Source organism: Dipodomys ordii, unplaced genomic scaffold (assembly GCF_000151885.1).
Source record: "Dipodomys ordii isolate 6190 unplaced genomic scaffold, Dord_2.0 Scaffold45, whole genome shotgun sequence".
Classification (NCBI taxonomy): domain Eukaryota; kingdom Metazoa; phylum Chordata; class Mammalia; order Rodentia; family Heteromyidae; genus Dipodomys; species Dipodomys ordii.
The window spans coordinates 11874938-11887174 of record NW_012267261.1 but is presented as its reverse complement, the minus strand read 5'-3'; the positions used below and the strand labels follow the sequence as shown (position 1 = coordinate 11887174).

The 12237-nt window shown below is 38.4% G+C and overlaps 1 protein-coding gene across 1 annotated transcript in view; it reads left to right on the top strand.

Annotated features, from left to right (window-relative positions):
* Slc15a2 (solute carrier family 15 (oligopeptide transporter), member 2) overlaps positions 1–12237 on the top strand; it is a 32175-nt gene that overhangs the window by 2455 nt on the left and 17483 nt on the right. The window contains exons 2-7 of the mRNA XM_013019331.1: positions 411–498; positions 1077–1218; positions 7525–7617; positions 8585–8684; positions 10452–10542; positions 10799–10876. Coding sequence (XP_012874785.1) covers positions 411–498; positions 1077–1218; positions 7525–7617; positions 8585–8684; positions 10452–10542; positions 10799–10876 — 592 coding nt within the window. The remainder of the gene's footprint in view (positions 1–410; positions 499–1076; positions 1219–7524; positions 7618–8584; positions 8685–10451; positions 10543–10798; positions 10877–12237) is intronic.

Sequence of the window (12237 nt, the reverse complement as noted above, 5' to 3'; positions counted from 1 at the left end):
ACATGTCTGGAATCCTTGCTATTCAAGAGGCAGACATTGAAAGGACTGAAGTGCCATACCAGATCAGATTGGAGGGGGAGGGCGAGGGAGATGGATAGAACAGGGAGAAGAGAGAGAGACCCTAAAGAGGCTAGAGTGGCCAAAAAATGGTAGAACACCTGCCTAGCAAGTACAAGGCATTGAATATTTAAAACAAACAAATAAGCTGAGTATGGTGGTATGTGCCTGGAATCCCAGCTGCTTGGGAGCTGAAGCAGGTGAATGAAGAATTGGAAGCCGGGCAACATAATGAGGACCCCCCCATGACAAAAATTAATAAATTAAATGAACTTTTCAATGTGGGGGATCTTCTCAGTGATTGTAACAACAAAAGAGCTCATGCTCAAATCACTACCTTTTTTGTTGCGTAGAAAATCTGTGGTTCCAGCTACCCAGTGAGCATCGCCTTCATTGTGGTGAACGAATTCTGTGAACGCTTTTCCTATTATGGCATGAAAGGTAACTTTGTGTCCTAGTGTCTTCTCTTTTCCCTCCTATCCCACATTTGTGGTAGTCTGGTCTCCTTGGATGTTATTTATTTTCCTTATCTATTCTTCCTGCCTGGGTGAAAATTTTTCTTTTCCATTGGCTGAGACAATAAATCTATAATAGGACTTCACTTGATAACTCCTGCTGATCAAGATCAGAAAGGCCTGGCTGAAACAGAACACAGTGTGTGAGGATGTGAGTGGGAAAACTCCCATTACACAAGCTGGGTTCTCCACATCTGTTCCTCAGATCCCTGCCCTAGATTGTTGCTGAGAAGGAAGGAAATGGGTACTGGAAGCACCATGGAGTCTTCATTGTTGGTCGTGATGCCAAGCTGCACATAGACTGAAGGCTGGAGTATTGAACTTGATTGTTAGCATCTACTCCCATATTTCCCATAGGCCCTTACTTTCCTGAGAGAAGTGCTGTAGGGCAAGTTCTCCTTCAAAGACCAGAAATTAAATATATTTCTCCATAATTCACTTGCTTGCATTCATCTTGTTTTGTCTCCTGGTGTTCATCCACTCATTCATTTTTTTAAATCATAGCTGTGCTGACCCTGTATTTCCTGTATTTCCTGCATTGGAATGAAGATACCTCCACATCCGTATACCATGCCTTCAGCAGCCTCTGCTATTTTACTCCTATCCTTGGAGCAGCCATTGCCGACTCATGGTTGGGAAAATTCAAGTAAGGACAATGGGAGGTCACTCCCTCAGATGCCTCACAGAGTCATTGTGTAGAAAGTTATTGCCTCTAACCTCTTGTTAGTTACTAAGCAGGAACATACTAAGGCATATGTGAAAAATGAAAACCTAAGACTGGCAACACAGGAAAAATTTCTTTACATGGTTAGTTTTCCAATGTTTTCACATTTTTCTAGTCATAGGGTTTTTTATACTTTTACTCTTCTATTCTGTAGTTTAGACTAAATCTTTTCTTTGGTGGTGATTTTAAAGATGTTACCAGCATCTTTAGAGTAAAATATATACGTCTAAAGATCTTAATGTGCTCATTTAATCCTCACTCTGTGTTTTCTCTAGAATTAGTCATCCATATTCCTTTAGTATTTTTTCCCTGAGTTCTTCCTTTCTGATTTTACATTCGCTGCTTATCTTCTTAACATATGTAATTTCATTCTTTTTTTTGGGGGGGGTCCGGTCGTGGGGCCTGAACTCTGGGCCTGGGCACTGTCCCTCAGCTCTTCAGCTCAAGGCTAGCGCTCTACCACTTGAGCCACAGCGCTACTTCCAGCTTTTTTTTTCTGGGTACGTGGTGCTGAGGAATCGAACCCAGGGCCTCATGCATGCAAGGCAAGCACTCTACCACTGAGCACCTTCCCAGCCCTGTAATTTCATTCTTAAGTATCTAATGAATACATGTGCTGGTAGCTTATGCCTGTAATCCTAGCTACTCAGGAGGCTAAGATCTAGAGGATCATAGTTTAAAGCTAGGCTGGCCAGGAAAGTCCAAGAAATACCATCTCACAGAAAAAAAAAAAAAATAACAAAGCTGGGATAGAGATATACCTTAAGTTGTAGAGCACCAGCTGTGAGCAATCAAGTCACCCAGAAAGTCTGAGGTCCTGAATTCAAGCCCCATTACCACTACCAAAAGAAAAAAAAGAAGTGTGTGAGAGAAGGGATAGTGGGAAAACAACAAAGGAGGGGTAACAATGCTAGACAAGAAATATACTCATTGCCTTACTCATGTAACTGTAACCCCTCTGTACAGCATCTTTACAATAAAATAAAATTTAAAAAAGAAACTCAAAAAAAGAAAGAGAAGAGAGAGACAGAAAAGCAAGGAAGGAAGGAGGGAAGGAAGGAAGGAGGGAAGGAAGGAAGGAGGGAAGGAAGGCAAGCCCTGGGTGCTGATAGCCCATTCCTATAATCCTAGCTACTCAGGAGGCTTAGATCAGGATTTGAAGCTAACTAGGGTTAAAAAAAGCCAATAGATTCTCTCTCCAATTAGCCATCAAAAAGCAGGAAGTAGAGGTGTGGCTTAAGTGGTAGAACATCAGCCTTGAGTGAAAAATCCAACCAAGAGTATAAGGCCCTAATTTCAAGCCTCTGTGCTCACACACACACACACACACACACACACATCTCAAAAATGTTTTCATAAACTAGATCAATAGTTAATGAATTTCAATAACTTTTCAATTCCTGAAAATAGCACCAAGAGACCCATATTATATAAAAGGTATCTTCTATAACAACATATTCATAGGCTAGAGATGGGTCTATGATATCCATTCTGTGGATTTGTTATCCATAGATTTTTCTGAATTAGCACTCACATATGTGTACACACACACAGAGTTCTGAATGTGTTTTAAGGAGCCCTACATAAATAATCTATAGATAATATATAGTACTACACAGTTTCTTGCCTTGAGAGAAAAATGATGAGTGGGTGACTTGGTCCATCTAGATCCTAGATCCATTATTGTTTGCTACATAGGTAAGGGTGGTCACTAAACTCATCTGGATAGGTATCGGCACTGTGTGAGAGTAAAAAGTATATGCTACACCATTTATTCAGTTGGAGAATAAAGTACATATGTGTGTGTCATACTTTGGTCCTCTTCACCCTTCAACCCTCTTCCTTTCTCTCTACCCCTTCCACTGATGCCCCCAGATAGTCCTCTTTTCACATTCATGTCCCATCAGTAGCAACCGCAGCATTTTAGGTCTAGGTTCTACAAATGAATGAGAACATGTGATATTTGGCTATTTGGACTTGGCTTATCTTACTCAACATGATGATCTCCAGTTCCATCTGTTCTCCTACAAATGGCATAATTTAGTTTTCCTTTATGGCTGAGTAATACTCCATAGTACGTGATATTATGCATGTATGCATGCATGTATGTAAATTCACTCATTTGTTGTCCAGCACCTCAGCAATTTAGCTATTACAAACAGAGCTGTAATCAACATGGGTGTGCAGGTATCTCTCTTGTATTTTGTTTTGTGGTATGGTGAGTCATGAAGTATATATGCATAAGCATTTGCTAAAAGCTCTTTCTCTATTTACTATCCCAGAACAAAAGCTATGCTAAGAGGAAATGGACACCCGGAATCTCTGACTCTTGGATAAGGAAATTATCACACTGGGGAGAATGAGACTTCCTTCATACACATAGGACTATACATAGGAAAGATTAGCTAATCGATACAAAATGGAAAACAGAAATTGTTAACATAAATATTGGCTTGCTGTGATTTTTGTAAACATTTACTGAGAGGTGAACTACATATTAGAATGCTATTTTAGTGACAAGTTGTTTTTAAGAGAAAAAACATTCTTAGTCATAGTTCCTTGTTTTGAAAGTCTGTGATCCATACCTATCTATTAGTCTAGGCTCTTGACTTTGGCCATCATGTAGAATCACTCTCTTGAAGGTGCTTATTATGCATTTGGTGTTCTTGCCATGTGTCTCCTCTTGTGTGGTCAGAGCCAACCCTTTTTCTTTCATGTCTAGTCTCCTTCTCTGACATCACTGCATGTACTGATCTTGGATTTGTATGTACTCCTCAGATCCTAAGCTCTTGATAAAAATGTCTGTGGCGTTTAAGTTTATCATGGTGAACTAAAATTTGTAACTTTTATGTCTATTTAGATTTACTTGTTTGTGGTTGAAATAGAAGGTTCAGCAGGGAACTTTTGGATTACAGTGATAATGCACCCCTGTAATCCTAACACTATGGAGATTGAAACAGGAGGGTCACAACTCTGTCTTAAAAAAAAGAAAAAAGGAATTCTAGCCTTAATCCAATCCTAATTAAATGATCACTTGAAGAATGTCATGCCAAAAAAGAAAAAAGAAAAGAAATGTCATGCTGGCACCTCTGGTTCATACCCATTATAGTAGCTACTCAAGAGGCTGAGATCTTAAAAACAGTCCTGGCAGATAAATCCAAGAGACTCCTATCTTCAATTAATCAGCAAAAAGCTAGAAGTGGGGTTGGGAAGGTGGCTCAGTGGTAGAGCGCTTGCTTTGCATGCTCAAGGCCCTGGGTTCGATTCCTCAGCACCACATAAGCAAAAAGAAAAAAGCCGGAAGTGGCGCTGTGGCTCAAGTGGTAGAGCGCTAGCCTTGAGCTGAAGAGCTGAGGGACAGCGCCCAGGCCCAGAGTTCAGGCCCCACGACCGGACCCAAAAAAAAAAAAAAAGCTAGAAGTGAAGGTGTGGATCAAGTGACAGAGTGCCAGTCTTGAGTAGAAAAAGCCAAGAGAGAACTCTAGGCCTTGAGTTCAAAAACAAATGTCATGTGATCTCTCTGAAGTTCCAGTATGTGTGTGTGTGTGTGTGTGTGTGTGCACCTGTGTATTCACACACGTATACACACACACACACACACAAACACACACAGATGTCATATGACCTCTCTGGATTTCAGTTTCCTGAACTGTTCTGTTGAGAGATTGTTGTTCTACCTAAAACAGTTTGAGTCCTGAGGACAGGATTCCCCTGGGATTCCAGTGACCATGATTCTATTTCAAAGTCAAGGTTTTCAAATCCCTCTGACTTCTTTCCCCTCCTGTTAAGTTCCTGTTATTAGATTCCTCTATTATATCCTCATAGCTACACTATTCCCTTTGTTGCTCATCAAGAAGTTCCTATTTTCTTCTTAAACCCTTTATGCTTCTGTTATTCATTCAGTCCAACAATTGAATATAAATTTTATATTTCTACAGCAGACTCTATCTTTCCAGGTCAGGTTCCTTCTGTTTATTTCTCTCTGATAATCTAGTTTATTTATTTAGCTCTAGTTTATTATTTATCTCTGATACTTTAGAGTTCAAGATAGATAGCCTTTTTTACTCTTTCTTTTTATTTCTATTTGTTCGTTTCATTCTAACAAACAGAACTTCTCCTTAGAAGATGATAGAAAGCCTTTTGGGAAAGCTTGCCCATTCCTCTGATAGTAATTATTCCTAGATTAGTCACCGAATTCTTATCCCAAACTCTTAAAAGTTCCATTCTTAAAAAGCCAATCTGGGAAGAGTAGACATTCACAATAAAGAATCCACAACCTGAAATTTCTGCTCTCCCCAACCCTTAAGGTAACTTCACTCCATTTTTATAGTTCACATTAGCGTAAAACGCTATAAAATCATATACACATATACATACATACATACATATGCACACACGCTATACTTCCCAAGGTGTGTTACATTAACATTCTACATATAGGTTAAGAGAATCCTGATGTGTTTGTTAATACACATTACACATGAGGAGAATATGTGGTAATCTGCTGTATGTCAGTAAAGATCATATCTTTATATATGTTTCATGTTGGAATTCCTTTGTCTTTTACTTCCTATTTGTCACTCAAGTAACTTCACTGGAGAAAGCTCAACAGGAAGTTTCTATCAATTACCTGATTTTACATCTCTGGACAGTCTAAGTTCCTGGTCTTTTCTTACATTACTTGTACATGAAGAAACTGTGGTGGGCAGTACAACCCACAGGCCCAAATTACCCAGGCTAAACCTAGAAGCCTTTGCCTCTTTACATATCCTAGTACTTCTTTACAGGGGAAGTCCTTTTTCTTAGCCCTACCTGTTTACTTGGCATTGGTCATTGATCCCTTGTGCTTTGTAGAGCAAAGGAGAGCTAGGGGGGAACATAGTCAAGAATTTAAGGCATGGTAGGCCCTGGTGGTTTATGCCTGTAATCCTAGCTACTCAGGAGGCTGAGATCTGAGGATCACGGTTCAAAGCCAGCCCAGGCAGGAAACTCCGTGAGACTCTTGCCTCCAATAAACCACTTGAGCTAAAGAGTGCAGGGACAGTGCCCAGGTCCAGAGTTCAAGCCCCACGACCGACCAAAAAAAAAAAAGAAAAGAAAAGAAAAGGAAATCAGCTCAAGTTAAAATACCTTGTTCTAATTAGGCAAAGCTATGAGATCAAAGCCTCTGAAGCCTTTTACCAATGAGGTATAATCACCTTGCTTCTAATTAATCCTAATTATTGTTTTGAAACAGCATAGGTAACAATCATATGTGACACTTCACACAATGACCGATTGTTTCTCCCCAGTACAGAATGGGGTAGGCTCAAACCAGAGCCAAGGTCTTTCTGCCATCACTGTGTACCAGAAAGCTTTCATATAGGAATCCGAAAGCTTTGTTAATCTAATTGGTTCAGAATTGGTTTTGTGGGCAGTTTTTGTTCTATGATGGCCAAAACAAAACTGTTCAATGTCAAACACTACATATCTCAAGATATTCATGTGACCTTTCTTTAACGTTGCCAATTTAATTTTGTGCATTTGTGTCATATAATTTAGTTTAGAAGTTTGAGGCCTCTAATAGTAATTTACTTTGGGAAGCAAACATTTTATTTAAAACTGCAATGTCAAAATTACCTTGTGTAACTTTTGATAATTTACATCTGGGGACAGAGCTGATTATGGGGTTTTTTAACAGCACCTTGCCTGAACATGACTTCAAAGAAATTAATATATTGAAATAATGTATCTGAACTCTTTAATTGCATCATTAAAACATTTGACTTAAATTATTTGACCATTCTATTCAGTGTACTGTTCCACACTGTGTAACTGGACCTGCTGGTAAAAGCTTGAATGTCTTGTCAAAAAAATATATATCTTGTTCTACTGGTTTTACTAATTTGAAATGTCATTCTTGCTATAAATCCACTTAGTTCTTGTTATATCTTGTACAAAAGTAGGAGAGCTCTGTGTATGTGTGGAGCAGGGGTGAGAGTAAATATGAGAAGGGCACTTGAAGGAAATATCTGTTACCTCCAAATGTTTGCACTACTGAATGAAGAACTGCACACCCTTTACCTAATATGTTTATTCCAGTCACTGTTGTTTCTTTGTGTTTCTTAGTTAATTCTTTACTCCCCACTCCCTTCTCTTCCTCCTCTGTTTATTAAGAACAGCATGAACTCTTAATCTACATTACTCAGGTCTCTGAGACATACATAAGCTGACTAACTCTCTCCACAGGACAATCATCTATCTTTCATTGGTGTATGTGCTTGGCCATGTGTTCAAGTCTTTGGGTGCCATTCCAATCCTGGGAGGAAAAACATTACATACGTGAGTAACCCATGGAATCAACTGAACTACTTTGCTTAAATCCCATAGTTGTATGTCTTAGGAATTCATTACAGATGACTTTATTACCAGAGATGTTCCATTATTTTCATTAAATAAGCATGTGAGGAATGGTAGAATACCTAGACAATATCCTCTTTATATGCATGTAAACAAGGCAAACCTTCACATGCTCCACATTCCCTCACATATTTATGCAGCTATAATCCATCAAGGATTTAAAAAATATATTTGCTTATATTGCCAAAGTATTGGGCTATCCATTTGTATGTAGTTCTTGTATATTCGCATTGGATGTGCTATATATATGCATATATATATGACATATATGCATATATGACATATATATGCATATATATATTATATGTCCCTGTCCTTCTCAAAGTATTGATTTTATGGGGTCAGAGACAGTTGACAGATTTTTATGCCTTTGGTTCAGTTAATAGGATTATAACTATTCAGGAAGCAGGCCATCTGTATTTATGTTATAATGTACCTATACATGTACTCATTCTATTAGTTAGGAATTTCATTTCCATTGATTATGATGAGTCTTAACATTGTATTTTGTGGTTAGGAAGGGTATATGAGATTAGAGACCATAAGAGTCTTCAACAGAAATGTTCCTTTAATTAAAATAAGATTGAAAACCAGTATGTTAGCTTTGGAGTCCCTTCAGTATCTGCTTTCATCTGTTACATTTAAGGGGATAATGAACTACCAGGCACAATGTATACTTTCTAGCACAGGCTCCAAGGTGATTAGTTTCCATGAATATCTAGAGTGGAAGGGAATGGCAAATGCCCACAGGGTAGAATTGCTCTTGCATATATTTTTACAAGAAGGGAACAATTGCTCTTGTATATATTTCTCCCATTGCATTTCTATAATCCATCTCTACATCTGTGTTAATATCAGCATAGTTAGCATCCTCATCTCTCTGTTTCAGAATTCTGTCATTGGTCGGCCTGAGTCTAATAGCTCTGGGGACAGGAGGTATCAAACCTTGTGTTGCAGCTTTTGGTGGAGACCAGTTTGAAGAAAAACATGTAAGAATGTTATTATTTCTGAATTTCCAAGAATGTAGAACCAGCATCAAAGATGGGTACTAAACAGGCAGCCACTGAAGTAATATACAGATCAGATTATATCTCAGGATTTGGTCTCAGTTAAATAGTCACAGAAATACTGAATTGTACTCAAAGGAAAGTAACCAGAGCAGTAGATGGACATGACCGGTGAGCAAAGATTTTTTTAAATGAGGATATTTAGTCTGCTCAAGATAAGAATCAAGGAGAATGTTATATAATAGAGTATTTGGTTGTAGATAGTGCCAGTATGTCAGTGTTTAAACCTGACACCAGTAAGTGAAAGCTTTAGGAAGTAAGTTGTTTATTTGGTAGAAGCCTAAATCCCTGGTCCAAAACTTAAGATTTGGAGTTGGAAGTAGTAAGCTTACTTGGAGATATTTAATATGATCCTGTAGTGAGCACTTTGGGACTGGGAGGTATCAAGTAATGTAGATGATTTAAGTATATCTAGTTTTGAGATTTTATAAAAGGAGAAAATGTCCAGTTGGAATGAAGCATGAAGCAAATTTTTACAAGCAAGTGAGTTTTTATTGTCAGATTTCCTTGGCTGCTCATTCCCGCCTTTCCTAATTATTTTTCACTGCTGATGGGAAAATAAAACAAGATGAGCAAGGTAGAAATAAGGAACAGTCTGTTACATTAGCCACCCTTCTGCCTTCCTCTCATTCTGTTTTCTGTCTTCCTAATGTATCTATTTCTTCTTCTATAATTATCATATTTTCTTTCTCCATGTCTTTCTGTCTTTCTGTCTCTCCCCTTCTTTCCTCCTCCATCTTCTCTGCCTATCTAATTATGACTGTCTCCTCCCTCCCCCTCTTCTTCCAATTCAGACGAGGGCTTACAAATTATCATGGCTTGCTGACTTTGGTGAAATGACCTACCTTTGGGAAGGGGATTCTATGTATGATGAATTATGTGAATTAGATGAATGGAGTGAGTTTAAATGGGAACCCAAAAAGGAAGAAAAATATACCATAAATTGAACATGGGGAGGGAAGAAATTTTTGTTCTATTGTATCTGGAAAAGGTCTGAGGTATTAGAACAAAGCAGAGCAACACATAATGAATCACTTATCAGAAATTTTACTTGGAAGTTGTTTTATTTAGTAGCTTGCTTACTTCAATTGAGAGGATGAGCCTACCTCCAAGCTCATGTCATGTACTTTTACACCTACTGCAGTCCTTTTATACTCTCAGGCAGCCTCCCTTAAACACTGTTTGAACCCCTGCTTGATCAACAGCTTGCTGCACTGTCTTATGTTCTGGTCCTAAGCAGTCTGGTCCAAGCAGTCATTTATTTAACTAATACAGTCAATAAACATGTATTGAGTTTCTAGTATTGAGTTTCTAGTATATATCAAATGCTGTACTAAGCATTAAGGATTACAGAAAGGAGTAAAACTCCTACCCTACAGGAAGTCGCAACCCATTTAAAGAAACAAACATTTAATGCATTAGAAGATGTATGTATAAGCCATAAGAATGGCATTGAGGAGAAAATGATCGATTTTACCAGGAAAAGGTGCAAAAGAAGGTTAAATCTGCTTGTATTGGTGTTTCATAAATAAATAAATATTTGGGGTCAGCCCTCCATGTTTATGAAATAGCTAATATGATATTCAGATACCATGAAGCCAGTATCTGAATCTCTGTCTTGGTGTGGGATGGAGTGGGATGGAATATGGAGGCACATTGTACTGATGATATTTATCTTGTTTGTTTCAGGCAGAGGAACGGACTAGATACTTCTCAGTCTTCTACCTGTCCATCAATGCAGGGAGTTTGATTTCTACTTTTATCACACCTATGCTAAGAGGTTAGGATCCTTGCTTGTGTGTAGAAAGTTTACTCTAGCTATCACCAAAATTGTCTTAAAAATCCCTATGGTCCATCTTTTCCTTTTATAAAGGTTTGACAATATGTGAGAATTTCTTTTTCAGTCTTGATTTTTTTTTCTAGATGAAAGTAAGGGTTAGGGACTAGTGATGAGAAGAAAGATAGTGGCTATGTTTATATCAAGAATCTAAGCTTATAGATGCAGAGTTGTTCTTTTTCCCCCCTATTTTCTTCAGGTGATGTGCAGTGTTTTGGGGAAGACTGCTATGCATTGGCTTTTGGAGTTCCAGGATTACTCATGGTAATAGCCCTTGGTAAGTATAGTGTGCAAAGGAAACTAACGATCACTGATACCTGCCACGTGGAAATTTTACTGTAGGCACTTTTTACTACTATCCAATTCTATTCTCACACTACACCCTATTGAGTGTGACCGATCTCTGTGCCACACACAGAAGACCAACCAGGAGTTCAGGTGTCTGGGCATCTACACTTTTTTAAGTATCTCAGGTGATTCTAATGTATAGTTAAGTTGAGATCCACTGTCATTTACAACCTATATAAGGAAGGAAAGGCCGTATTTCATCCTCTGTCTCAAACTATATATCACATGATACTTTTTTTGGTAATTAGAAGACATTTTCAATTCTCTGCCTTTAAAAGCAGATTTTAGGTTTAGCTATTTTTCCCCCTGCTCTACACACTTCCAAGGAGTTTGCCCTTGAGATAAAATAAGAGAAGCAATAGAGAAGCTGGATAAGTAGTTGGAAAAGAATGTAATTTAGATCAAGTGCCATAGTCTTTACAACTGAGATCCTATCCAGGAAGAAAAGGGGAATGTGTGAGCTGCCCAGTTTAGGCATGTTCCCTAAGGGAAAACTCGGGTGTGATTGTTTCTAATCATTGGCCTGGAAACCTGTTCTCCCTCTGAACCTCAGGGTGACACTCCCCTCTCCACTGGAACATATCCAGTCCAAACACATAAAGAGCTCAATAGAGGAAAAGGAGCCCGAACTCTTAATGTTTAGTCTGATTATTTTCTGCTGGGAGGAGTAAGGACTGATAGTAATATTCGGAGTATCCAATTCTAAGGAAATATTTCCAAAAAAGCTATAACAATATATTCTTTACTTTCCTCTCTAATGCCAGATACTTTCCCAAGTGTTTTCTTGATTTTCTACTGATTAGTGCTATGTTTGCTTCTGTGGCTCATTGCACAATAATAATATTTACATACAAAAGTTGTTATGAAGCTTAAAAGAGAGCAGTAAGTAAAATGTTATAAATTATGAAATGTTAAATAAATGCTATCATTGTAAGTCAGCTGCTTAATTTCTGGGGTTGCAATAAAACATGTTATGTGTGGGCTGGGAAGGTGGTTCAGTGGTAGAGTGCTAGCCTTGAGCTGAAGAGCTGAGGGACAGTGCCCAGGCCCAGAGTTCAGCCCCATGACCTACAAACAAACAAACAAACAAGTTATGTGATCAGTTTTGTGCTAGATATTAGGGTAACTAGTGGTGGTTTGGGTGGTGGTTCATGCTTTTGAATAACATTTTTTTTTTCAAAAAAGAAGTTATAGGCTGGGAAGGTGGCTCAGTGGTAGAGCACTTGCCTTGCATGCATGAGGCCCTGGGTTCGATTCCTCAGCACCACATAAGCAAAAAGAAAAAAGCCG